General features: G+C 39.4%; 1 protein-coding gene and 1 long non-coding RNA gene across 7 annotated transcripts in view; one reads left to right on the plus strand and one right to left on the minus strand.

The window, feature by feature from the left end:
- LOC133047115 (uncharacterized) overlaps window positions 1-16,071 on the minus strand; it is a 37,846-nt gene extending 21,775 nt beyond the window's left edge. Inside the window, exon 1 of one of the 2 annotated variants that reach the window (XR_009690660.1) lies at window positions 15,932-16,071. This is a non-coding gene — a long non-coding RNA (uncharacterized LOC133047115). The remainder of the gene's footprint in view (window positions 1-15,931) is intronic. The other variant, XR_009690659.1, reaches the window with a different exon arrangement.
- STXBP5 (syntaxin binding protein 5) overlaps window positions 15,701-26,739 on the plus strand; it is a 158,249-nt gene continuing 147,210 nt past the window's right edge. For 4 of the 5 annotated variants that reach the window (XM_061130156.1, XM_061130158.1, XM_061130159.1 and 1 more), the window contains exons 1-2: window positions 15,702-16,121; window positions 17,353-17,450. In XM_061130156.1, coding sequence (XP_060986139.1) covers window positions 15,969-16,121; window positions 17,353-17,450 — 251 coding nt within the window. In that variant the 5' untranslated portion in view covers window positions 15,702-15,968. Of the gene's footprint in view, window positions 16,122-17,352; window positions 17,451-26,739 lie in introns of all 5 variants that reach the window. The other variant, XM_061130157.1, reaches the window with a different exon arrangement.

The raw sequence follows: 26,739 nt of genomic DNA on the forward strand, positions 1-26,739 counted from the left end.
ATGTTGTGCTCAAAGGAGTGCCGTTACCCCAGAGTCAGAGGTAATGGCAGAAAACCATGTAATGTGTCCACTGGGGCAGAACAAAAGGCTGAGCCAAGATCTGGAATAAAACAGGACAGAGCAACTGAGTCTGCAAGGTGGGAATCCAGCCTAACAGAATTATGATTTGTTGTGCCGACATGCAGTGTAGCTTTACTGAGAGAAGGTACAGCTAAAGAGTATGGTGGTCCGGTGGCTAAGACTCCAAGCTTCCAATGTAGGAACACTGGTTCAATCCCTGGTTGGGGAACCAAGATCCCACATCCTGCAAAGTATGGTCAAAATAAATAAATAAATAAAATGTTAAAATAATGAAAATAAAAAGTTTTTCAAAAGAAAGCATATAACTAGAGTATAATATATGTGTGCGTATTTATTGGTGTTGCTTTCATTTGGTTTTTGGTTTTTTCCTAATGTGTTGAATCAATATCTCCATACATAAAACATTTCAGTAAATAATTAATTATGGATTATTGATAATGCATAAATAACACCAGCATCAGGCACCATCACAGCAACATCACTCAGACCACCAACTGTGATGCTGAACCTTAGGATTGTTACCATCTTTTGAGTTTTCTAGTTGTTTGGATTGTGAGCAATCAAGAGTCCATGCAACATTTTCCAAATTACTGATTTAGAAAATTCATTAATCACAAAAAGTAAATAAAAAGTCAGTGCTAACAAAGGAAAAATCACAAAGGCAGAGATAGTAAAATATTAGGAGGAATGGTGTTTATTCCAGTCCTTGGGTAGAAAATCAACTAAAAACTTTGACAAGTGAAGTGAAATAGGATGAAAATCTGAGAAAAAAGATAACTGACTGCTGGAGAATGGTGAATAAAACCTGGGAGGAAAGTCAAAGTCAAGGTGAGTTAACAGAATATTTGCTATGATGCTGGTTAAAACTTTGATTTTGAATCTTAAAGTTTTCACTGATGAGGTATATCCCTAAATTCTAATCAGAAAGGAAGGGTTGAAGAGTTATATATAAGCATGGGGAACCCTACTCTTCCCACACCCTCAGATGGAGTGCAGAATTGGTGAAAGGCACCACACAAATGTAACTATTCAATATCTTTCTGAGTATCTTCTTTGTCCTTTGGCTCTCTTTAAGTTTGATGATCCACAAGTGAAGAACCTGTGCTTCTTGAAATTGAGCAAAACCCTGTGGGGCCCCTCCAAGTTCAAAGGTCCCTCCATGTCCTCCCCCTCTTACATGTAGAAAAGCTGAGGTCTCCCAAGTCTCCTCTGAGTCACCAAAGAGCGAACTCAAGCAGTTAATGATTAGAACAAGAGAGTCACAGAATCCTTCCATGTTTGATGCACATTCTTGAGTTGTTTCACAGATACCATAACTGCCACCAGAAGGAAAGAACTAACTGCATGATGACCAGACTATAGCTATGACATAGCTGCTCCTTCTGAATCTGTGGCTAGCACAATTCCAAGAAACGGCCTTAAGAGAATGGGATTAACAGTAATCTGTATTTTTGCGGGCATCAAAATAACTGTGGCTTGTACTGCCTGTATATGTAAGCAAACACTAAAACTGCCAGCAAAGAAATGCTGCAGACCCCTGTCAGCATCTTCCACTCTAAGAATATGATGTCCTATGTCAGCATGAAGTTATAGAAGATAGACCTTCACGCATAATCCCATACAAATGTAGTCATGTTTGACTCTGGGGATTTGTAAGCAGCTCTTTGCAGAAGGCTGTCTTGTCACATCACTAAAGCTATATTTTAACTAACTTTCATATAAGATGTCCCCATGCTTAACTAACTTCTGGCCCAAGCACACCTTTCAAATATTTTGCACACACAACGCCTCACATAACCTGTTAATTCTTTTCTTAGATCAAAGAGGTAGAAATGAAGAATAAATGCTTAACAGATGACTACAACTTTTCCCCAGCTTCCTCTTTAGTAATCTGGAGAGCAGACTCTGGGAACAAGATAGCATCGAAAGAAGGCTCACAAGGAGTCAGCACTTGCATGCAATGGCAGATGGCAGAGAATCTGATGCTCTATTTTAACAATTCACTGAGATTATTTTCCCCTTTTTCCTTTAAAAACTTTCATGGCTGTACAGAATCTTTAGAGTTGGTTCTGGGACACAAGCCTGCCTTCTCCCCAGGTTGCTGACCTCCTGAATAAAGCAAATTTTCCTTTTCCAACCAACACTTGCTTCTCAAGTATTGGCTTTTGAGTGGTGAGCAGCCGAAACTGAGTTCAATAACATTCCGTTCCAGGTGAGGTCCAGAGAAACTACAAGCTTCCCAGAAAAGAAAGCATCCACCCCCATCCAGTTGGTGAAGCCAGGAAAACAAACATATCAGGATGTAGGCATGGGAAGGCTGAGAAAGGTTCCCTGGTTTGAGGCTCACAACTGGACAAAGGATGTCATATTAGATGGGTATAGCATGGGCGCTGCTCCCTATAAATCTGTTGATACATGGCTACATCTCAGCAGATGCAGGGAGTAGAGTCAGGCTCCTAAGACCATCTCTTTGTCCTTTGAAAGACTGTGATTTATTTCCTGTGTTGAAGACCTGGTGAGTCAAACCAAGGCTGACAAGTCAACATTTCTCTTTCTCCCCCAGGGCAGCATCGAGAAAGGGGACAAAAAGCAAACACCTTGGAATGACTGAGTTTACAAACTTATGGTTGAAAAAGCCCTTAGTTTACCTGAGCTCCTGAGACTAATTTTCCACATTAGCTTCAAAAAAATGGTGGGTGAGCTTCAAGTCAGAAAATAATTTTATCATTTGAAGATGAAGAACATTTCACTCTCTTATACACCGTGAACTTTGTGTCTGCTGCTATAATAATCACGTTTCAAAAGTTCCTCTTTCATGGATCTCTGTCCCTTTCCCAAATCCGCTCCTGGATAATTATCTGGCTGCCACCAAAGCAACAATCAGAGCTGCATGGTGGCCAAGAAAATCTCAGATCCTATGTTTGCTAATTGGACATAACAATTCATGCTCGGGGGCATCAGGCAAAATGAGACTTACTCTGCCAGAATTGTTTCGGCTCCCATTTTTTGGTTAGCATCAATAGCTCATTCCAAGTTTTTTGATCCCTAAAGCTACTTTCTTGGCAAGTAGCACCCAGTTACCTACCCAAGTATAAGAAACGCTCATTCTGCTATATCTGGAGAGACCAGAACTTTCTGTGGGAGAAGATGAGGATTTGTAGCTGGGTAGATCTTTGTGCTTCTCTGAAACGTGATCACTTTGGAATTAATAAGACCAAGTATGAGAATTAATTCACCAGGAACTAGAGGTTATAAACAGATGACAATAGTATTCTGGCATATGATCTTTCCTTTTAAATATCCTATAAACATAAATCATAGCTTGTAGATCAAATTACTGAGAAACAAATAGGTCAATGATATAACTTAAGGTTTAATTCATTAAAATTTGAAAACTTTCAGTTCTTCAGTTACAAAACAGAGGTTCAAATAATCAGCTCTGCCTGGTCTCTGTAGTAGATGCTTAGGTTATAAAAGAGTATTGGGGGAAAAAAGAAAATCAGATTGAGTCTTTAAAGGATTCTTGAAGATTTCAATTTTTTCCTCTGTATACAAAATTTGAAGCAGAGAAAGTGACCTAAAGAACTTCAGTCTTGTAGAACTCCAAATAAGTCAAGGTTCTTTGATTTTAAGAATAGTAGATTTTTCCTAAAAGAGATTAGTGTGAAGTGTACTGACAAACAAAACTCACATTTCTATTATTTTTTATTTTTTGGTTTTTGTTTGTTAGTATTTACTATCTAATTTGATCTCTATAGTATGTCTCATCTTTTTCCCACTTCACAAAGGGACATTTATAATATGAGGGGGTTAAGTGACAAGCTAAAGGGTTATTTGGCTTGTATTAGAAACAAGAAGGAAGTCCTGCCTTCTGGCCCAGAGCCCATTGATTCATTCTGTCTCAGTCAACTGTTGAATGCCCCAGGGACACAGCAGAGATGAAAACAAAGTCCCTTACAAATAAATGCATAGTGTGTAAGGTAATGAGTAGGCTTGACTTTGCCAGGATTACTTTGGCTTCCATTTTTGGGTTAGTCCCACTCCCTCATTCCAAATTCTCTGACCCCCAGAGCTACTTTTCTGGTGAATCCTCCAGAATTCCCAGTTCTCCACGCAGGTATAAGAAACACCCATTCCATAATACCTGGAGAGGCCAAGGCTTTCTGTGGGAGAAAATGATGGTTGGCAGCGGGACAGAGCTTTTTGTTTCTTTCAAACTTGATTATTTTAGAATGAATAAGAGCAAATATTAGAATTCACAATTAATTAGAATTAAATAGAGCAATTAATTAGAATTAATTCCCAAGAAACTAAAAGTCTCTTCCAAAAAGGGAAAAAAATAAGGAGTCTGGAGCAGATATGGGAAGTACCAGTGTGTATGGTTGTGTGTGTGTGTGTGTGCGCGCGTGTGCACACACGTGTGTATGCATGCACACAAGCACATGTGTGTTTGGCAGGGAGGGAGGGGTGAAACATGGGAATGGATCACATAAATATCTGAGGAAAGAGAAATATTGGCCAGAGGTCGGCTAAATTCAGCTCACCACCTGCTCATGTAAATAAAGTTTTATTGGAACACAGCCACACTCATTCGTTCAGTGTCTATGGGTTTCTGCACTATATTGGAAATGTTGAGTCATTGTGACTGAGGCTGTATGTGACCCATAGAACTGAAAACATTTACTCTCTGGCCCATTAAAGAAAACATTTGCTAACTCCTGGTTCAAGCAGAAGAAAAAACAGGCGCAAAGCCCGTAAGGCACAAAGTGTGTTTGTTGGGTTCAAGGATTAGTAAGAAACCAAGTGGGGTGAAGGTGAGTGAACCAGGGAAGCATGAGATGAGATAAGGACAGAGCGAGCTTGGACCCTGCAGGGCCTTTCTGGGCCACTGCATGGAACTCTGATCTTTATTCAGAGTGAGGTGGGAAACTACGGGAGGAGGTTGAGTACCCACAGACATACTCTGACTTACATTTTAAACTGATCACTTTTTAAAGAATAGATGAAAGGGGGTGAATTTGGTATATACTGAAAAAATCCAGGTGAAAAATTATTCTGGCCTGGACTAAAGCATGAAGTTGGAAATTGTGAGAACTGGTCAAATTCCTAATACATGAATATACTGTCAAGAAAGTTTTGATGGGATTTTTTGGTAAACTTGAAACAGAGATATGTGGTCTGTATGGGTGTGTGGTGGGGGTAGGTAGGGAAGCAGATGATCCAAGATAACTTACGTGGGCCTGTACATCTGGGTGGACAGTCACCATTTACAAAGAGATGATTATGAGGGATATAAACTGTAGATTGTGGCTGGAAGTGAAGAATTCAGTTTGGACAGTAAAATTTTAGATGTCTTTTGAATATTCAAGTGGCAATGTCAAGAGGCATATATGAATCACATCTGGAGTTCAGGAGAAAGGTTTGAAACAGACATACAAATCTGGGAGTTATCAATGTTTAAATAAAGGTGAAGTCACAGGAACAGAATAAGATCACCTAGACAGTACCTACAGACATCCACAGAAATTTATTTGAATAAAATCCTAAAGGATGATGCTGTTAAAGTGCTGCACTCAATGTGGCGGCAAATCTGGAAAACACAGCAATGGCTACAGGACTGGAAAAGGTAAGTTTTCATTCCCATCCCAAAGAAGGCAATGCCAAAGAATGTTCAAACTACTGCACAATTGCACTCATTTCACATGTTAGCAAGGTAATACTAAAAATCCTTCAAGCTAGACTTCAACAGTATATGAAACAAGAACTTCCAGATATATAGTTTGGATGTAGAAAAGGCAGAGGAACCAGAGATCAAATTGCCAACATCCACTGGATCATAGAAAAAGCAAGGGAATTCCATAAAAACACCTACCCCTGTTTCATTAACTATGTTAAAGCCTTTAAGTATGTGGATCACAACTGTAGAGATTTCTTAAAGAGATGGGAATACCAGACCACCTTACCTGCCTCCTGAGAAATATGTATGCAGGTCAAGAAGCAATAGTTAGAACTGGATATGAAACAATGGATTGGCTCAAAATTGAGAAAGTACTATGTCAAGGCTATGTATTACCCTGCATATTTAATTTATATGCAGAGTACATTATGCAAAATGCCAGACTGGATGAAGCACAAGCTGGAATCAAGATTGCCTGAAGAAATATCAGTAACCTCAGATATGCAGATGATACCACCCTAATGGCAGAAAGTGAGAAATTAAAGAGCCTCTTGATGAGGGTAAAAGAGAAGAGTAAAAAAAAAAAACTAACTTAAAACTCAACATTCAACAAACTAAGATCATGGCATCTGGTCCCATCACTTCATGGCAAAGAGATGGGGAAAAAGTGGAAACAGTGACAGATTTTATTTTCTTGGGCTCCAAAATCACTGTAGACTGTGACTGCAGCCACTTGCTTTCTGGAAGAAGTTATGAAGAACATAGTGTATTAAGAAGCAGAGACATCAGTTTGCTGACAAAGGTCCACCTAATCAAAGCTATGATTTTTCCGGTAGTCATGTATGGATGTGAGAGTTGGACCATAAAGAAGGCTGAGCACCGAAGAGTCAATGCTTTTGAATTGTGGTGCTAGAGAAGCCTCTTGAGAGTCCCTTGGACAGCAAGGAGATCATACCAGTCAATCCTAAAGGAAATCAGTACTGAATATTCATTGGAAGGACTGATGCTGAAGCTGAAGCTCCAATACTTTGGCCAACTGATGCCAAGAGCTGACTCATTGGAAAAGGCTGATTCTGGGAAAGATTGAGGGCAGGAGGAGAAGGGGGAGACAGAGGATGAGATATTTGGATTATATCACTGACTCAACGGACGTGAGTTTGAGCAAACTCCAGGAGATAGTGAGTGACAGGGAAGCCTGGCATGCTGCAGTCCATGGGGTTGCAAAGAGTCAGACATGATTTAATGACTGAACAACAACAATTTCAACGTATGTGACAGGTTTTGAGCTAAGAACTTTGTATATTTTTTCTCTCATCTTACAACCCTCTACTTGGGTTTTCTTTTACATATGAGGAAATGAACACTTAAGTGAGCAGTCTGACATGACCTAGCTAGTGACACAAGCCAGGTATGCCTGTCTCTGTGATAGAGTCCTCTCTGCTCTGCCAGGACATAAGGAACAGGAAGACAAGAGTGAGCATCAGCTCTGCATATCTGAATACTAAAGGAGGCATAGAGTTTCCCAAGTAGGCTACCCAGTAACACAAAATTATCACCAGATGGGCACCTCCGCTCTAAGTTTCAACTGCAGTGAGAGCCTTCTTAAAGGAAACCACTAGGCTGGTGAACCACGATAACGCTATCATGGAACTTCCTTCTCAACTTCCTGAATTTAACAAACTCTCGCATCATGAAGAAGCAGAAAATTTCTCGTTTAAGACAGATTAAGAGGCTGACACTGCAGAGGAATGCATGCATCAATGTCATGCACTGCATCATAGGCAAGCTGTGGGTTACTAAGGTTAGATGTTCTTGCAGAACACTGGACAAATCCATTAAGTCACAGGAAAGAAACCTCATGACTGAAAACTGAATATGAACCATTTAAAACAGCACAGAGACAGAGGCTATTACTCAACAATAGATCTGACCCATGATGTTACTGAAATCCTTATAGCATCGTTTTAATCCTCACAAAGAAAAAGTTTCTTGGTTGACCGGTAATCTCAAACTTGATCTTGCTTCCACTGGCCTCACGGAAGTGCAGTCATTCAACTTAACATGGAGCATCATGCCTCTGTCTTCCTACAGGCCTGGGCTGAAAGTAATCATTTATTTTACCCCTACAGAAATCAAAAGAGGTTCACCTCTCCATTTTGAAGGGTGAACAGGAACTAACCTATGTGTGCAAGGGCTTCCACTTACCCTAGTTAGGAAGCCACACCTTGAGGTTACACCCTCTTTATGGTTATGAGGAAACCAAGGAAGGGATGTTGTGTTTTGGGGCCTGCTGAACAAGATTGTCTTGGCAAAAATATTTAGGTCATGCTGGTCTGGATGAAACCTAGTCAGAGGTTTTGGATGAATAATAGGGAACTGAGTGATTCCAGTGTCTTTCCTCCTCCACCCTTCATGTTTTCCAACCCCAGGTGTTGCTTTCACAGAAACCCATCCTCTGGGACAAGGTACCATAGCGATAAGTGCATACCCAATGGGAGGGCATTATTAGTATGGAGGAGTTTGAAATGATATACAGTAATAATCCTCAGGAGTCAAAATATGCATTTGGCATTGATGTCTGTCATTCCTTTTACGGATTTTGCTTATCACTGAACTGCCATCTTATTGAGTGCCATAAAAGCAAGTCTGTCATGTTTGTATTTCCCATAACGCTCAGCAAAGTACCTGTCACCAACTGGGTACAGAGCAAATCTTTGTGAAATGAACACCAGTCATCACCCTGCTGGCAGATAAACAGAAGCACCAGGATTCAGACTCCTGATCCTGTCTTCTGGAAACCGCACCAGGGCAGCACTCTTCTGTCTCTCCCTTGCTCTATAGACTTTAGACATTTTTCTGTCCTCAACATCATGATTATTATCTCTCTGGATGTATTTATGAGCCAGGAACAAACAGAACTAAACCACTACAGTGTACATAATCATGTTTCTTGTTCCTTCCCTGTGAAAAGTATTCTTTGTGCTTCCAGCCTGTTCACTTTTTTTTTTTTTTCTGATTAACTGAGAGGATTAGGTGAGTGTCAGAGAGAAGGGAGTAGATGCTGCATACAAGAACATGTCTAAGTGGATTGAGGAAGGGGGATTTGGAGACAGTGAGTAAGCTATCGAGCAAAGGCTAGGATTTCTAAGGAGAGAGGGATCTGGGGTATTGGAAAAACTGCCATGAGGTGGGGAAGAGCAGCGGGGCATGTATAAATAGGTGAAGAGAATGTCTTGTGCTGAGTGTTTTACCCTCCATCAAAGTTTGTCTTAAGAAATCATTCAGGAAAGATCAAATTCCAAGGCTTCAAGAGCTAGGGATATGTAACAGTTTGTAACATTTTGGTGTACTGACGTGTTAGTAGGTTATTTAATGGGATTCCCAGGAGGTCATTTGTGTGCATGTTGGCGGTGGGGGGACATAGTTGGAGACAGGGGACAGGTAAGGTAGAGAACAAAGCAGTGGGGTTGGGGGTGGAAAAAAATATTAACTTTAACTGCTTTTCAAAGCTTACTCAGTTTCTATAACATATTAAATGTGATTAATTGCATAAAGTACAAACTTTATGGTTAGCTCTTCAGTCCACAAATCACAATATGAGAAGTTATTTACAATAAGATTTAAATCCTAAAATAAGATACTGTAATTAAAAATTCCAGAAGCATTATTTCTCACCTCAAATATGGCCCCATTGAAGGACTATCATTCCCACTGTAGAAAGATAATTTGAAATATATGAGAATTTATTGAGGACCTGATTGCTCAGTGTCTAATTTTTAAGAATCTGACAGTATTTCTCTCTTATATTTCTGAATGCCTCACATTTTCTGTTTAAGTGCTCACTTGGTTCAATTTGTATTGTTTTGCACTTCCCTTGAACTTCAGTTCAGTTCAGTGGCTCAGTTGTGTCCAGCTCTTTGTGACCCCATGAACTGCAGCACACCAGGCTTCCCTGTCCATCATCAACTCTTCGGAGCTTGCTCAAACTCATGTCCATTGAGTCAATGATGCCATCCAACCATCTCATCCTCTGTCTCCTTCTCCTTCTGCCTTCAGTCTTTCCTAGCATCAGGGTCTTTTGCAGTGAGTCAGTTCTTTGCATCAAATAGCCAAAGTATTGGAACTTCAGCTTCAGCATCAGTCCTTTCAATGAATAGTCAGGACAGATTTTCTTTAGGACTGACTGGTTGGATCTCCTTGTGATCCAAGGGACTCTCAAGAGTCTTCTCCAACACCACAGTTCAAAAGCACTACTGTGGGCAAGCCTCCCCTTGAATAAATGGAGTAGCCCACATAGTCAACAGAAGTCTGAAATGCAGTATTTGCATGCAATCTCAAAAACAACAGAATGATCTCTGTTCATTTCCAAGGCAAACCATTCAATATCACAGTAATCCAAGTCTATGCCCCAACCACTAATGCCAAAAAAGTTGAACGGTTCTGTGAAGACCTACAAGGCCTTCTAGAACTAACACCCCCAAAAGATGTCCTTTTCATCACAGGGGACTGGAATGCAAAAGTAGGAAGCCAAGAGATACCGAGAGTAACAGGTAAGTTTGGCCTTGGAGTACAAAATGAAGCAAGGCAAAGGCTAACAGAGTTTTGCCAAGAGAATGCACTGGTCATAGTAAACACCCTCTTCCCAACAACACAAGAGAAGACTCTACACATGGACATCACCAGATGGTCAACACCGAAATCAGATTGATTATATTCTTTGTAGCCGAAGCTGGAGAAGCTCCATACCATCAGCAAAAACAAGACCAGCAGTTGACTGTGGCTCAGATCGTGAACTCTTATTGCAAAATTGAGACTTAAATTGAAGAACATACGGAAAACCACTAGACCATTCAAGTATGACCTAAATCAAATCCTGATTAATTACTGATCAATTTTCTTTCCCTTGAACTTACTGATCTTTGTCTAGGCACTTTTGTATTTAGTTTAATGATAATCTTACAAATAATATTAAATAGTAATAGAGGTAATCCATGGAATAATGAAGCCTCCTTAATATCTGCCTAATCTATTTTTCTAGAAAGGCCAGAGGTTGACAAAGAAGATCACAACATCGTGGATTCTGCTTGTTCCCAGACAAGGCTTGTTTATTTAGCTGATGATATTTGTCCAGTTCACACAGTACAAATGGTAACTGGAATTTCTCCAGAAGTCATAAATGTGGAAATTAAATTGCAACACCACTCTTCTAAGTGCTCAGGCTGAAAATGGGGGCATTATCCTTCCCTCTTCTCTTTCTTTGATACCCTCCCTCATTTCTGTCAGCAAATCTTGGCTCTACCATTAACACATAATTCAGAGTCAGATCCTTTCTCACAGTAACCACTACTTTTAACCGTTCCAAGCCACCATTTGCTTGCTGGGCTACTGCAGTAGCCTGTTAACTGTAGGGAGAATTGTGAGTATAAAGTAAAAAGGGCAGTGAAAAATGGCTACAATATCTCTACATTCCTATTTGGGGCAGGTTGTACCTAAATTTCTGACCAGAATATTTGATTGCAAGAAACAGAAACCTATTATAACTCATGAACACAAAGAAAGAAAATATTGCCAGATTTCCCAAGGAATAACGATTGGGAACTGGAAAGTCAGGAATGGAGACTTTCCACCTCACTAGAGTTACTTCTCTGGTATAGTTTGTGTGTCTGCTCGGTTCTCCTAGGTTCCATAGATGTCTGGGCACTCTCAGCTTTAATCCCAGCTCTACATGACTTCTTAGTTTGAGGCTAATGGACAGAGGAGCCTGGTGGGCTGCCATCAGAGTTGGACACGACTGAAGTGACTTAGCAGCAGCATCTTTATGACTCAATTCCAGATTCCCAGAAGAAGGTGATCTCTTGGCTTGGCTTACTTCAGGTGTCTGCCTTTGAACCAATCAGTTTAGACCAAGACACATGGTCATGGGATCAAAACAGAGGTGTCCAGTTCTAGCATTTTAGCAGGGCCTAGGGGACCCATTCAGAAAAGGGGGCATGAACCGGGCAAACTAACTAATTAGCATCTCTACTGCAATTTACGGATAATTTAAATTCAATATTCTGTTAAATGGTGTAGTGAATCAATTATTGTCATGCACACATCCTTTGGGACTCAATAAATGAAAATTAAGTCAATACAAATGAATGCTTAGCAGGTGAGGTAGACTTTGTCTACCTTCCAGAAAGCTTTTGCCAGTAACATAATTTCTTTTTAAAATATTTATTTTCAGTTTCTACTTTATTCATCTCAATCAGCATCCAGCTGCCCCTGTGAGACCAATAACAGAGCCTTTGTTAGCCTGGTAGCCTTTAAACAAGATAATGAAGATGGGCAGATTCAGCAATGTTATGAATTCTTGGTCTTTGACCTTTCATGCCAAATAATTGAATAAGCTGCCTTTCTTCCTATGTATCAATTTTTTTTTACCTTTTAATTTCTATTGAATTAATTGAATATTGCTTAGAGCTGTCCTGACTCAGCTAAATGTATTAATAATACAGCTATTTATAATTTGTCAGTGGTATGTAGTATTACGTCATCATCTCCTGGTCCATTCTTCAATAAGCAGGTAAGAAAGAATTCCATTTGGGAGAATATCACAGAAAGCCAATGAATTCTCCCAAAGGCAGAAAGTTATTCAATTGTTTGGAATCGATACACTGACTCATTCAAGCAAACAAAACAAGAATAAATAAATAAAATTTTGTTGTGAGATTACTATGGGTAAAACTAACCTATGTGCTAAATTTTTTAACGAATAATATAAATTATTAAATAAATAATTTTTTAGTCATTTTTATTGTAAACTTTAAATTTCTAATTAATTTTAATTTTAAAATAAAATCCTAATTTAAAACCAATTGATCAGTTGAAACTGATAAGAAGTATCATGAGTTTGAGGATCCCTTATTTCATCTTTGCCATCACAAAAGTAGATATTTGGGAGTGTTGTTGCTTTTCACCTAACAGAATTCTAGATATGTCTCTGAAAGAGGAGAAGATGGATTACAAGTGTACAAAGCTAACCTACAGTAGCAGATATGTCAATATTCATCTTAAATTGTTTAAAGTTTACATGTCCTCTAGGAACCAAAGTTTTGAGAATGTCAGGATGAGTTCATAATCTGATGAGAGGGATGAAGTGTAAAAATCAAAACAAAATTCCAAAAGTCCCCACCCCTTAAATTGGTGGGATACTGGCCTAAACTGGTGATCTGTTGAAGTCCCTTTCTCCCCAAGGACCCTGATAGTAGTTTTTCCATTTTACTATGTGTACCTAAATTAGTGCAAACTTTACATTTTTCTTCCCCAGTTTATCCTCCAAAACCCAAAGAAGAAGGTAGTATTAATCTCATTTTACACATGAGGAATCTGACCCTTAGGAAAAGTAAGGAATTTGTCCAAGGTTGCCCATATTACCAACGTCTGGATTGAAATCCATGTCTGGCAGACAACCGAGTCTAGGATTTTTCCACTACTCCACAAAGCCTCTCAGCAAGAAATTGTCCCTTCTCCAAAGAGTTTCATAATCCAGTGATGACAAATCATCCAACAGATATATTTTCAAACTAGGTGAAAAGGTGGATCATAAAATTCTGTGGGGAGGTGATCTCTCTGTTTTGCAATTTACTCCTATGGAGATATACCTATTTTTTTAAAAGCTCTCCAGGTAATTCTGACCCTCTTTCAGCTGGCTTCTAATGCTTTTCTCCCTCCTCTTCACCTAGCCAACTCCTCCTCACCTGGACTCAACTATGATGAGTTCCCCACCTGCAGGTCTTCTCCTGCCTTCTGCTAACCCTCTTCAGTCCCTCTCTTGCATGATTCCCTCAATGAACTCATCACATTTTTTCACAGTTATTTATTTAGTTCAGGTTTGCTCCCATTTCACTGCGGAGCTTGTAGAAAGCTTTGAGTCTCCAGTACCTAGCAAAGTGTTCGACACTCAAAAAATGTGTTTCACAGAACTAAATCAGTAAACAAAAATTTCAGAGCCACTTAGAAATAGCCTGAAAAAATCTTAAAATTTGTTTTTATCGCTGGTTACACCTAGTGAATTAACTAGGTAATTCAATAAATATTCAATAAATGTTAAATTCAATAAATATTAAAACAATTTTTATAGATTTCAAGTGTGAGACATCGTTCTTGGATGCGGAAGTTCCAGAGTACTACATTTCCCGAAATTCCCGAGGCTCACTAGCCACTGGTTTGTTGACTGTTCTTGACAGCCTGTCACATCAACCAATACCCTGGCGAGAATTTCCCTGCACCGAGCGGGAGGCGACCAATCACAAGGAAGAGGGCGGGCACTTCTGATGGTTCAGAAAACCCTCCGTAACTCAGAAGCGTCAGGGGCTGGCAGTTGCTAGCTTTGGGAAAGTGTGCTTCTTCCCACTCCCACCTCACGAATTAGAATTCATCTTTATGGTTTCCAAGCTTTTCTTTACGTTTTTCCTAGTTCCCACTCCTTCCTAATCAAGTACCTCTGCTTCCCATCCGCCTTTCCGTGTTAAACTCACTCTCCGGAAAAGATAACCGCAGCGTGAATCTATCTTTTCAAACTTGAGCTAGGCATTTGTCTGTGAGCATCCAAGTGAGACTGTGACAGTGAAGCAATGGAAAGATTCGAGAGAAAACTTCCTTCTTTCCCCTTTTCTCCATGCAAGAGTGAAGAAGCTACTGGAGATTGCTTAGTGGACAACAGCATTACAGGACTGATTGAAGATTCTGACATGAGTGCCCGCGCTGTTTACTTCTACCCTCGCTCCCGCCCCCATCTCCACCACCTTAGCGTGCGGACTGAATCCAGGGCTGGTGTGTCACTGGTTGGGGCAGACATCCAGCCCTGGAGCCGGTTCCCTTTGGCAGCCTATCCCCTTCTAGCAGCTACCTGCCAGGTCCACGCTTTCATCCTACCAACAGTAAGAGCTTCAGGAAAGAATTCATTTCCCTCCCACTAGGTTCATCTTCTTTCCTAGTACCTTTCTAAGTCTGTCATATTCTTGCATCAGAAATAACCGTTGTCTAGACGCTCTCTTTCCAAAATCCAAATCCAAATTAGTTCAAAACAAAGACCATCAATAAAGCGGCAACAATCACTTTGCAGCCAGCAGCCGGGAGTGTGTGCCTCGTTAAAGGGTGAGAATATAAACCCTCGCTTTAATGACCGATTTTGAAATAAAGGTTTCCTGCTGCTTGGTAGTCATCAACATTTTTACTACCCCAGCTGCAGGAGAAGCAGCTGCATCCTCTGGCAGGGCGATTGAGATGGGAGAAATTTAGCCACGGTCTGGGATTTTCGCAGAGGATAATTTAAGCCCCAGCTCCACTCCGGCGGCGGAGGGGGTGGGTACGCGCGGTGCGCATGCTCAGCAGCCCGGCTCCGCCGAGGCCCAGCTGCCGCCACCGCCGCGGCCAGCGCTGTAACTGCGGCCGCCGCTGCTGCTCGGAGCGGGCGTTGGTGTCCTGTGCCGAGGCGCCCTGTGAGGCGAGACGGAGCGGCCGGGCGGGACTGCGGGCGGCGGCGACGGCGGTGCCTGAGGAGGGCAGCCGGGGCTCTGAAGGAGCGAGGGCGGGCCGACCCAGCCGCGTTGAAGCGAGGCGGAGAGCTCGGGGACCCACCCCGGGCGCCCTGCGTGCGATGCCCGGCGGGCAGCGGCGCTGAGCGGCAAGGAGGCCGAGCGGCGAGCGCGGACGGAGAGCCGGCGACCCCCGGGAGGAAGAGGAGGAGGAGGAGGCGGATCCGGAACGGGAGGAAGCGCTGAGGGACTGCGGGGGCCCGGGCGGACGACGAGCGGCGGGGCCGCGGGCCATGGACGCGGCGGCGGCGGGGGCGAGCCGGGGCGGCGGCGCGGCGCACAGTCAGCCCGCCGCCAGGTGAGGCTGGGCGGCGCGGGCTCGGGGCGCCGCCGCCACTGCTGTGCCGCCGGGCCGCGGAGCGAGGCGGCGGCGGCGGCTGAAGCGGCGGCCTCGGAGCGAGAGGGGTCGCCGGCGGGGCTTCTGGTCGCCGCTGCTCTCTCTCGTCGTCGCAGCATTTCCTGTTCGGATTATCTCTCGCTTCTCCCCAGCTGCCTCCTTCCCCTCACACTCCCACTCGCGCCTGTTCCTCCGCGTCCTCGGTCGAAGCTGCTCTCGGCCCGGGCAGGCTCCCCTCCGCCTGGGGACGCCCCTTACCTCGGCTCCCGGGGTACGGGGGAGCCCCGCCGCGACCATGAGGAAATTCAACATCAGGAAGGTGCTGGACGGCCTGACCGCCGGCTCGTCCTCGGCCTCGCAGCAGCAGCAGCAGCAGCAGCACCCGCCTGGGAACCGGGAGCCCGAGATCCAGGAAACGCTCCAGTCCGAGCACTTTCAGCTCTGCAAGGTGAACGGAGCGCGCAGCCCCGCGAAAATCGGGGTCGTTCTAGGGGCACCTCGGGCTTTGCGCCCGAGTGACAGGGCAAGAACGCCAATAATACTCAATACCGCGAATCAAGGGCTCGCTCCCCCAGCACACATTTGCTTGGTGGGCTATTTTGGAGATTGACATCATCTTACTCCTCTTTTCGTTGATTTTCACATGCGGCAATCATTTCAGGATTGCTTCCAACATACTGACCTTTAATTCGTATTCTTAATCTTAACGACTTTTATATTCAAGCATTTTGATAGATCTTTCACCGACTTCCAAGTTTCCTTTGGGAACAGTGTCTAACGAATGTTGTTTATGAAAAAGCTAGACGTGTTCAACTAGATGTTGGCTCATTTTTACCTTAAAATGTGGTAGGAGACCTGTCACATATGAAATCACAGGGTCTTGCTAGCCTTGTGTTTGGTGAAAAAGTTAGAAGTGGAATTTTTGCCTATTAATGGTACGGCAATTGCCATAGTGATGTGTAATTCAGAAAGAATGATGCAGCGAATTAATTCACCAGCTGCTCAATGAGAAATACAAACTTGTGTCGGTATTAATACCTGCCTTCTTCATAAATACCAGGCGTTCGTAAGTCAGAGTTTAAGTGTGTATATACTTTTTGCTTCAGTGTTCTAAAATTAAGGATTTAATACCAAAATGCAAAAATGGATGCTGGATTTATTTTCATTCTGTTATGGTTGCAACATGATGAGATAGATTTTTGCTAATTCCTTTGCTGAATCCTTAATTAATTATGAAGCGTTTCCTTAAACGTACTTGCATTTAGCATAGAAATAAAGTAAGGATGAAGTTATCACACTTGAAATAAGCATGAGTTGCAGTTTTGAATGAATTTATAGAATTTTGACCACTGCCAACTTTAATCATTTGTTCTCAGACATAATAGTAAAAAGAATGTTAAATTTTCTTCTAAAGAGTACCACTGTGATGAGAAAGTAGAAATGTAACACTGAGATCGATTTTTTTGTTGTTGTTTCAGTTTTTACTTGCATAAGTTTTTATGTGATGTAGAATTGATAGTTTTCATAGTTTTTTGAAAATAGCAGTGCATTTATGTGTGTTTTGTTTCGGTTATAATTGGGTCTTAATTGGTTCTAGGTTCTAATGTCTCTGTTGACTTTTCTGTTTTAAAACTTTGCTTCCTGCCCTGGTTGCTGTGATGTCACTTGCTCATGCCTAGACTGTTCGCCATGGATTTCCCTATCAACCCTCGGCCCTGGCCTTTGATCCTGTGCAGAAGATCCTGGCAGTGGGAACTCAGACTGGTGCTTTAAGGCTGTATCCTTTCATTTAATGTAATTGAACTTTTCCCCAGTCATTCTCTATTGCTGATTAGTTGCTTTTCCTGTGTAATTCCAAGGAAATGGTATGATCAGGTATTAATGTGAAATCCTGTGGTCGTGTTTCTCCCGGTGATGATACATACATTCAGGTTGTGTGTTGCCATGTTGTTTCTTGACTCTCAATTTATACATAGCTAAAAACATGTATCCACAAAAGAGTTCTAAAGGTTTGCTATAATAATTACTGTCTTTGCGAGAGGTAGAAGTTTCTAAGGGGAAATATATCTGCTTATAGTAGTGATCTGTTGGACAGACTGTTGAGGATGAAGCTTAAAGACAGTTGCACAAGGCACATTTTATTTGCTTTTTAAAAATATTGTTCATGGTAGATGTTCCAGTTATGACCTATTTATTATTCTATTGAATTAGAGATTGAATTTGTTTCTGACTTGATCATCTAGAAAAATTAGAAAACAAATGTAAATTTTATGTAGTTACAAAGTGTTGCTGTTTTCTAGAAGTTTTAGAGCATTTTCTTAGTATACTTCTCTATTTGCATTATACTGTCTTGATATGTTTTCCCATCATGGTCTACATTTGTGATGTATATGTAAATACTGTGAGGTTTACTATACTCTGAAGTATTAGTATAGAGAATATTTTTCCTGGTTATGCACGAACTATAATTTTATCATAGCATATTTTTCCAAATATCTACTCATTCTTCAAGATCATTTTTTCAGTCTGAACAACGGAGAATATTTCACAATTCCTCTCAAACTATTTAAACTTGAAGTAAAATTGTGTTTACTTTTACTGTGGCATTTACTTACATTGCCCTTATTTTTAAACTTAAGCCTGAGATTTTAAAAAGAAAATGCTTTGTTCACCATCAGCAGGGTATCTGCTTCCTATATATTAGTGAAGTAATATGTTGGTGATAAATAGGAAAAAAAAAAAAACACCAGATAATAAACAGAGAAGCAAGGAACTGTGCTCTCCACATTTTCAATTTATCTGCCTCCTGAGAAGGGGAGGGGGTGGGAAGCCTGCATTTGATTTAACAAGTATCTTGCACTTCCTTACCTTTCAAAGCCCTCATTTCAAGGTAGGGCTATATATGGTATCAGGATATGCCTCGTTTCCTTTGTGATTGAAGTGCCATGTTCAAAATACTGATAAAAGTTTTCATTGAATTGTGTTACTAAGTGAAGACTCTCATTCATAGTAAATATCAATAGTACACTCATACCTAGTAAAATGGTAATATCTGACCAGGCTAGATCTCAATTTGTGAGTTTCTAAGACAGTATGTCTAAATGGTTCTTGCCCAAATATCTAGTTGGTACTGAAATATTTTTTACTTCATTTGTTTAGATATTCCTATATCCAGTGATCAATACCTTTCTAGTCTAGGGTTCCTATTTTAGTCTTGTGAAAATGGGATTTAAATTTTGGCAGTGTGGGTACTAGTTGTTCAGCACAACTCTGTGTAGTGACAAAAGTAATGTGTTGTTGGATCTAGATGGACTGTTTAGAATGAAAAGCAAATTTTTTTGTTCCCAGAAAGAGTATCACCTGGACTCAAAGGGGGAAAAATGTGGAACTAAATTAGTTATTTTTAGATTATTTTGGTTTTCTTTTCAGTGGGTTTAATTTTTGCTATTTTCCCAATTGAGACCCAATGTGGTCTCAATTTTTTTATGTACATAACTGTTTTAACAGCCAGTCTGCTCCTTTTATAACTTAATATAATAAGTACTGCAAGCAAGGCTGACTTTATAAAACCAAATATTTTTCTTAAACAAGACTTTTTATCCCTAATACATTTGAGTAATTAGCATATTATTAATACACAAAGAGAGGTTAAAGTGTTAGGCCTAATGCTAATTGCCAAATGACAGCAGGGATCAGGTGTACAAAATCATCACTTATACCAGTCTTTTGCTTTTGTATGTGTTTAATAGTTAAATGCTATATGAAAAGTAAACCTATAATTTACATTTATACTTACTTTTTTAAAAACCTTTCTTACTATATTTAGAATGAAATTAAGAAAGGAGTTTACCAAATATATTTCTGCTTTCCCTTTTATGAGATTTATGTGAACATTCCAGAGTGATAAATTGGTTTGCCTACCTAGTCGTTCCTCCTGTTAAGTTTAGGTAGAAGATAAGCTCATGAGTTTTATTATGACTTTGATTTGTAGAAAATGACTAAGATCTTTTTATTCTTATATAATTTCTACCCTATGTCATTTAAATTTTGTTCATTTCTCCATTCTTTGTTTTGAAAGCTGGGCAGCTGTAGTTTATTTCCAAGCCCCTTACTGATTTAATGTGCAGAGTTATTCTAAGTTTGTTCTTTTGCCCTAGCTCTTTTATGTTTTTCACTGTTTTATTCAGTTTCTTTCAGTCCTTTGTAGCCTATAATACATTTGTTCTAAAAGATGTCTTTAGGACAGAAATATACTTGTAAATCAAAGTCTTTTCTTTCATTTAACTGTGGAGCAGAGTAGGAGATTTTGAAAAGTGGGATTGGGCTATTAGAATTTGAATTGCATATCTAATTTAACTAATAGAATATCTTCCTAAATGTTAAAGGACTATATTAAGTTCTGTTTTGAGATTAGGAAAAAAATAGGGAATTTACATCTGATATCTAATGTCTGTAGATAAGAACTGTGGAAATCTGAATCCTTAAATAGTGTCTAACCAATAATGAGGCAAGATAAATTGAATGTATTTGCTGCATTAATGTATAGCAAATGACTGATCTAATTATATAAACATGCTTTTTGTTCAGCCTTCTTGGCTTCTGGAGTGAATATGAAGTTGGAGTGAACTTGCTGGTAGGAAGCAGGAGAGCATAATTTTATATGCCAAGTCATGTAGTAGTGATTTAATTCTCCTCTTGCCATGTAGAAGTGGATGCAGTTTGATTCTTCCAAGTAATCTAGGCATCAGAACTGTTGGGATAAAATAATCATTTGTCCCCAAATGGAATACGTAAAAGGGAGAAAAATGGTTCTAACTGAAGAATGAAGGCATTGCTAGGAATGCTGCTGTTATCCTCATCTAGACTCCTGGTTTACTAGTATAATTTTGAATTACATCATAGTCTGTTGTAACCATGGTCTACCCTCATCTTATTTTTAAGGTATTTTTTTCTAAACACAATGAGGTCATTTTACATATGAATATTTCAAGGACTGTGCCCAAAAATGGAATTTCAAATTTATTGAAGTTTTGTAAAAATTCATGAGTTTTTTAAGTATCAGAATTATCAAAGAACCTCATTTTTGTCTTCCTGACTTGTGGAAAACATGGTCGGCAGTCTTTGCTTTGATAAGTTGTAGTCCTGTCTTTCAGTGTAAGGTTATTGAATGCAGAGTTACAAAAGGCTTTCTGTACATTGGAGTTCATTTAATAAGCACTTATTAAGGGTTAACATTTGATTATGAATTGTGCCCTTGTCTCTTGTTCATGTCTTGCCACTAAAGAATTATGTGTCCTTGAGTTTGGTTTTTGTTCTTTCTTTTAAAATGAAGATGCTGTATTAAATGGTTTCTTCAAGAAATAACTTTTTGATTCTAAGTAGAACTACACATAGTTGAAATTAGAATTATTTAGGGGTCTACTTCCCAGGTGGAGCTAGTGAAAGAACATCCTTGCCAGTGTAGAAGACATAAGAGACGCAGGTTTGTTCCCTGGGTGGGGAATATCCCCTGGAGGAGGACATGACAACCCATTCCAGTATCCTTGCCTGGAGAATGCCATGGACGGAGGAGCCTGGTGGGCTGTGGTTCATAGGTTTGCAAAGACATGACAAGTGTTTTAGCTGCAGCAGCAGCTACTGACATAACACAAAGTGAAACTGCAGTTGAATTTATTGCATTTGACATTTCTGCACATCAGTAGATGAGATTCAGAATGGTAGGAAAGAAGAAGTTGGAAAATTATTCTAGACTAACTGAGGTCAAAAGTAGAGAAAGGAGAGTTATGGTAGTTTGGAGGGATACTAAAGAGACTGGTTGAAATTGTGATCCTAATTGAGTTGGGAGAAATAAGGAACCAGTTGGTGGAAAAACTTGAGTGTCAACCTGAGTTACCTGGGTGTTGTTCAGTAAGGAATCACTGTAACTATGTGAGAGATAGGCTGTCAGGTAGACTTCGACATTTCGGATGATTAACAGGGCAGTGTGTCATGGATGAAAAGAATAGAACCAAGGCAACCTTAGTATGTAACTATTAATCCATATGGGTAGCAAAGTGGAACCCAAGCAGGGGAAGTAGAATGGGAACTGGGCAGGACTTGACAGCTTCTTTGTATCAGATCTTAGAGGGAGTAGCTGCAGATAAAGGTCTCAAATACTGCCCTGAGGCAATTACAAGACAGAAATGGAAAACTTGGTAAAAGAAGGTAGCAGAGTAGTATTGAGTTTGGAGTTATATCATCTTTTAGTTTATTCCTCTTGCCATTTTGAGAAGGTAGCCTAGACCTATTTTAGCTTAAGAAGTTGGTACAGTTTTATATTTGGTTGCCTTTGGGTTGGTCCCCAGTGATTTCTTGGATTTTGTCTTTGAGCCAGGGTTAAATCACTGTGAGCTGTTTGGCTTTGTCCCTTTATTCTCTGTCAGTGTCTCAGTAATGCTAACACTTGGGGCTGGATGATTCTGTGGGTTTGTCCAGCATGTTGTGGTCTGTTTGGTATCCATGGTTCCTACTTACTAAATGCTAGGTTACCTCTGCTGTCCGTGTGGCGACCCAGATGCCCTCACTTCCAGATGCTCCAGAGCAACTTCCAGATGCTCCTGGTTGAGAACCACTGCACTCTTGTCTTAGGTCTTCCACTAGTTAAGTTGGAGTAACCCTCCTAGCTCATGAAGTGAGAATCAGAATTAAATGCAATAGTGTAAATGTATAGTTTTTAAGAGCATGCCAGGACTGTTTCAGTGATTGTTCAGTATGATATTATTACAAATATGGGTTTTTCCTGTGGTTTTAATTTTCACTTCTTTCATTTATTTCAGCAAATGCTTGCTGAGAGGCAGCTCAGTGCCAGGCACTGTGTAGGAAGGCCTTAATTTCATTTACTTTTATAGCTGACACAGCCTTCGAAGAAAAGATCTTAAAGTACTATTTTTGTCTTTTTTAAAATGGTTGTGTTTCTTTCCACTACAGGTTTGCAAAATTGTTATTTAGGTGTGATAAGATAATATGTGAAGATTTGTTACACACAGTAGTTAATAAATGACTGCTTAATGATTTTGTACTATAAGTTAACATTGCAGTGTTTGACTTGCTGCTTATTAATTTTATTTTACAGAACTTAATCACAATGTTGAAAAAATTTGCAAATAGATGTTTGTTCAAAGTAGTTAAAAGTGAAATGGTTTAGCTAGAAACTGTTTTTTAAAAACCACATTTTTATTACTCTTCTTCCCCACCATCCTTTTTGTTCATAGAGGAATTCTAGTCATTTGAAATTCTAGCTGTGGAGGAGAAACAAGGACTTTGAAACACTTTTATTCCTCACCTCTTAACTCATTAAAGAGGACTTTGTATAAAAGGAAGAATGAGTACTGTGTCAGCTGTAGGTTGTGATTCTCAGCATGGATTACGGCAGCAGGAAAAAAAGACACATTGACTTTAGAAACTACCAGAAAAGCTGTCTGCTTGAAAGCAGTTATTTTACAATGAATTTCTTTCTTTTTTTTTTTTTTTTTTTTTTACAATGAATTTCTTGTGGAGGGGAAAAAAGTATGATAGAATGTGAATGGAACTGAAAAGGAGTATGTTAGTTACTGGTGAATCAAATTTGTGGTTGGTGAACACTTTCGTCTTTAAGTAAGATAGGTTTGTTTTTTTGTTATGTATTCTCTTTGTTTTCCATTTGTTTTTTTAGTATAACTTGCTTTTAAAATTATAACCTGACTTTGCCATTCTGGCAAAGAAAGGTAAAGGAATGTTGGAGGAATTACCTTATTAAAAGTTTATGTTCTAGTCTTCAGACTAATTTTGGATAAACTAACTAAAATCTCTAGGCTTTTAGTTTCCTTTTCTGTAAACTAGAAAATAGGGATCTGTGATTTCTAAGAGTTCTTCCAGCTCTATCATCTTGAATTTCTGCGGAGGATTTGGGAATGCTGTGGACCATATCTGTCTAGAGTATCTTCTGATTGTTTGTTCTGAGTACCTGTTACAGAGGGTGAAGTGTTGGACTCACTTCCATAGTGGGTTCCTTTACTTTTTACCCATTGACTGCATTCATAAATCAGCAGATACAGAGTTGTAATCTTTTGTTTACAAAAGGGAGCAGGGAATAACATGTGAAAAACATTTTTTTGTTGTTGTTGAAACAGCAGCTCACATTGAATAAGATGGTGAATTGTTGCTTTTCCTTGTATAATCAGTAAGTCCTCAATATGACATAGGAAAGTTAGGGAATTTTTAAATATTGTTAACAAAGTTTACTTTCCTTTCTTGAGTGTTAGTGGTCAGGTTGTAAAATTAAAATGAGATTACTTAAAAATAATGCTGGGTTCCTAATTATATGATTTTGTTAAATTTTATATAAGAAATTTAATAGAGACTAATTTCATTGACTTGCTAGCATGTAATTTGAATAGCAAATCTGGTAGTTGTATAGTAATTGGAATAGTAATAGCTAGCAATGTACATGTAAATAAGTGAACTATAGGGGTGATTATACTTAAAAAAAAGATAAGCTTTGGTTGTCTTTCTTTGACTTTAACTTCATGCACTGGAAGTGACACCTTATTTACAAGGAGGAAATTAATAATTAGAGTGTCAGCATTGATTTGTAATGTTTAAATGAGAATATCCTGTCCTGATTTGGTGCATTATCATCATTGGAAGGTATATTCGGTATTTTAAGATTGAAGATTAATGAAATGTCTTTGGTTTGAACTAAACAGATGTCTGTTTAAGGATATAGCAAAATGATACAGAGAAAAGGACCTTTGCCTATATACTATCTTTTAAATTTGGGGCTTCCCTGGTAGTTCAGCTGGTAAAGAATCCACCTACAATGCGGGAAGCGCTGGTTCGATCCTGGGTCAGGAAGGTCCCCTGGAGAAGGGATTGGCTACCCACTCCAGTATTCATGGGCTTCCCTGTGGCTCAGACGGTAAAGAATCCGCCTGCAGTGTGGGAGACCTGGGTTCTACCCCTGGGTTGGGAAGATCTCCTGGAGGAAGATTCTTGGCCTGGAGAATCCCCACGGACAAAGGAGCCTGGTGGGCTATAGTCCATGGGGTGCCAAAGAGTGGGACACGACTGAGCAGCTAAGCATACCTTTAATATTTGAATGCCTTTTGTTAAACATAATATAGTACTATAAAACTTTGGAGGAAGTAGAACAGAGTAACTGACTTGATTTCTATTAAATAAGCAAAGAATTCATAAAACTGTCATCGTCAAAGACTACCAAAAGGTACTTGATATATCTCCCTTGCCTTAGTCCCTTGTGAGATAAATCACTCTTAAGAAGAAAATAGTACCTTCAGATTTAAATACTCAGACTTCTTACTATGAAGATGTTCAGGCTTCTGTATAATGTCTTGTACTTTTAATTTGAACCCATTTCTGATTTTTATTTGTAACATCAAAGAAGAAAGACAAGTTAGTTATCTTCCATATATCATTATTACAACTTTTAACATTTTTGAAGAATTTAAAGAGTAGTCATCTACTTCTGGATTTGGTGATCCCAGTTGCTTTAATCTCTCACTCTTTTGCATTCATTTTAAAGAAATTTTGAATTCTGTTAATTGCTCCATTCAATGTGTTACTTTTGTTTTTTGGGGTTTTTTTTTTTTTTGGTGGGGGGGAGTGCTTGGGTGGAAGGAGGGTTAGGGGAAAGAATCATTGACACAGTGACTCCTTACTACTAGCGCTCCACAGTGGTCCATGTGTTTAATGATTCCTTTGATCTAGAATCCTTTTTTTTTCCTGTTAAAATAATTCTTTAAAGCTGAATGCTTTTTGTTTTTGTGATGTGTTTCTGGTTTTAATTTCATCCCTACTTCCACTCATGTAGCCGTCTTTTTCTTAATTCACCATTGAAAATCTAAATTTCTGTATTACTATCCTTTTATATGTAATATCGTGTAGTCATTAAGTATCTAAAAATAGACCTTTAGGAATTTATTAACTGTCAGAAATGTTATGAGAAAATGCAGTAGACTTCAAAGCAGTGCAAATTAGAATCAACCAGTATCCTCTGCGTTATAAAAAGTTCAGAAATTTGGACATTGGTCAGTATACAATTATAAAATCAAAACAGGAGGAACATGCAGATTCTTAAATGATTAGCTTAGTATGGTCTCTACTAAAGATCATATAAAAGATGAGTGTATGTGTGCATACAAATGAAATAATGATCTAAATCTTTAATTCAGGAGTCAGCAGATTTTTTTCTGTGAAGTGCTAGGTCGTAAATATTTTGCCTTTATCATCTCTGACCCAGCTATTCAACTCTCCTAGTGTAGCACAAAAGCAGCCATAGGCAGTATGTGCAGGAAAGAATGTAGATACTTCAGTATATAACTTCCTTTTAAAAATCAGGCAGCGGGCTAGATTCAGCCTGCAAGCTGAAGTTTGCCAATCCTTGCTCTAGTTTATTAGGCTTCGCTGCTTTTAAATTAGGGAGCAATGCTCAGGAAGGAATTATTGGGCTTCCCAGATGGCTCAGACGGTAAAGAATCTGCCTGCGATGCAGGAGATCCAGGTTCAGTCCCTGGGTTGGGAAGATCCCGTGGAGAAGGGAATAAATTCACTCCAGTTTATTCAGCTTCCTTGCTTTTAAATTATGGAGGAATGTTCAGGAAGGAATGACTACAGAGATTTTTATAGTTTTGTAAATTACACTTTCACACTCAATTTAAATTTAATCTTTTAGTCATAAATAGAAAAATACTGTAAAGAACCAATGATACTTGGTACCATTATATACCAAGTTAATTTATTTTCATAAGTATTTTTTTGACCCTGTGAAAGATGCATTATTTTTCTGGTGAATTATAATTACTATGATAATGAAGATGACTTATCAGGCATCCTTTGGGGACAGTTCAGTCATCAGTTCTATTATTGAAGTATTCAGCTTGTTTGAGACCTTTTTTCTTCCTAATTTTAATTTAAAACATATTGATATTTGTAGTTTTTTCTTAATATTTTCATTAATGTTACATTGAGATAAGTAGAAGCATTTAGATACTTTTAAAAATAAAAATGAATGTAAACATTTTGTTAAAGTA

The sequence above is a fragment of the Dama dama genome, chromosome 26 (genome assembly GCF_033118175.1).
Source record: "Dama dama isolate Ldn47 chromosome 26, ASM3311817v1, whole genome shotgun sequence".
Classification (NCBI taxonomy): Eukaryota; Metazoa; Chordata; class Mammalia; order Artiodactyla; family Cervidae; genus Dama; species Dama dama.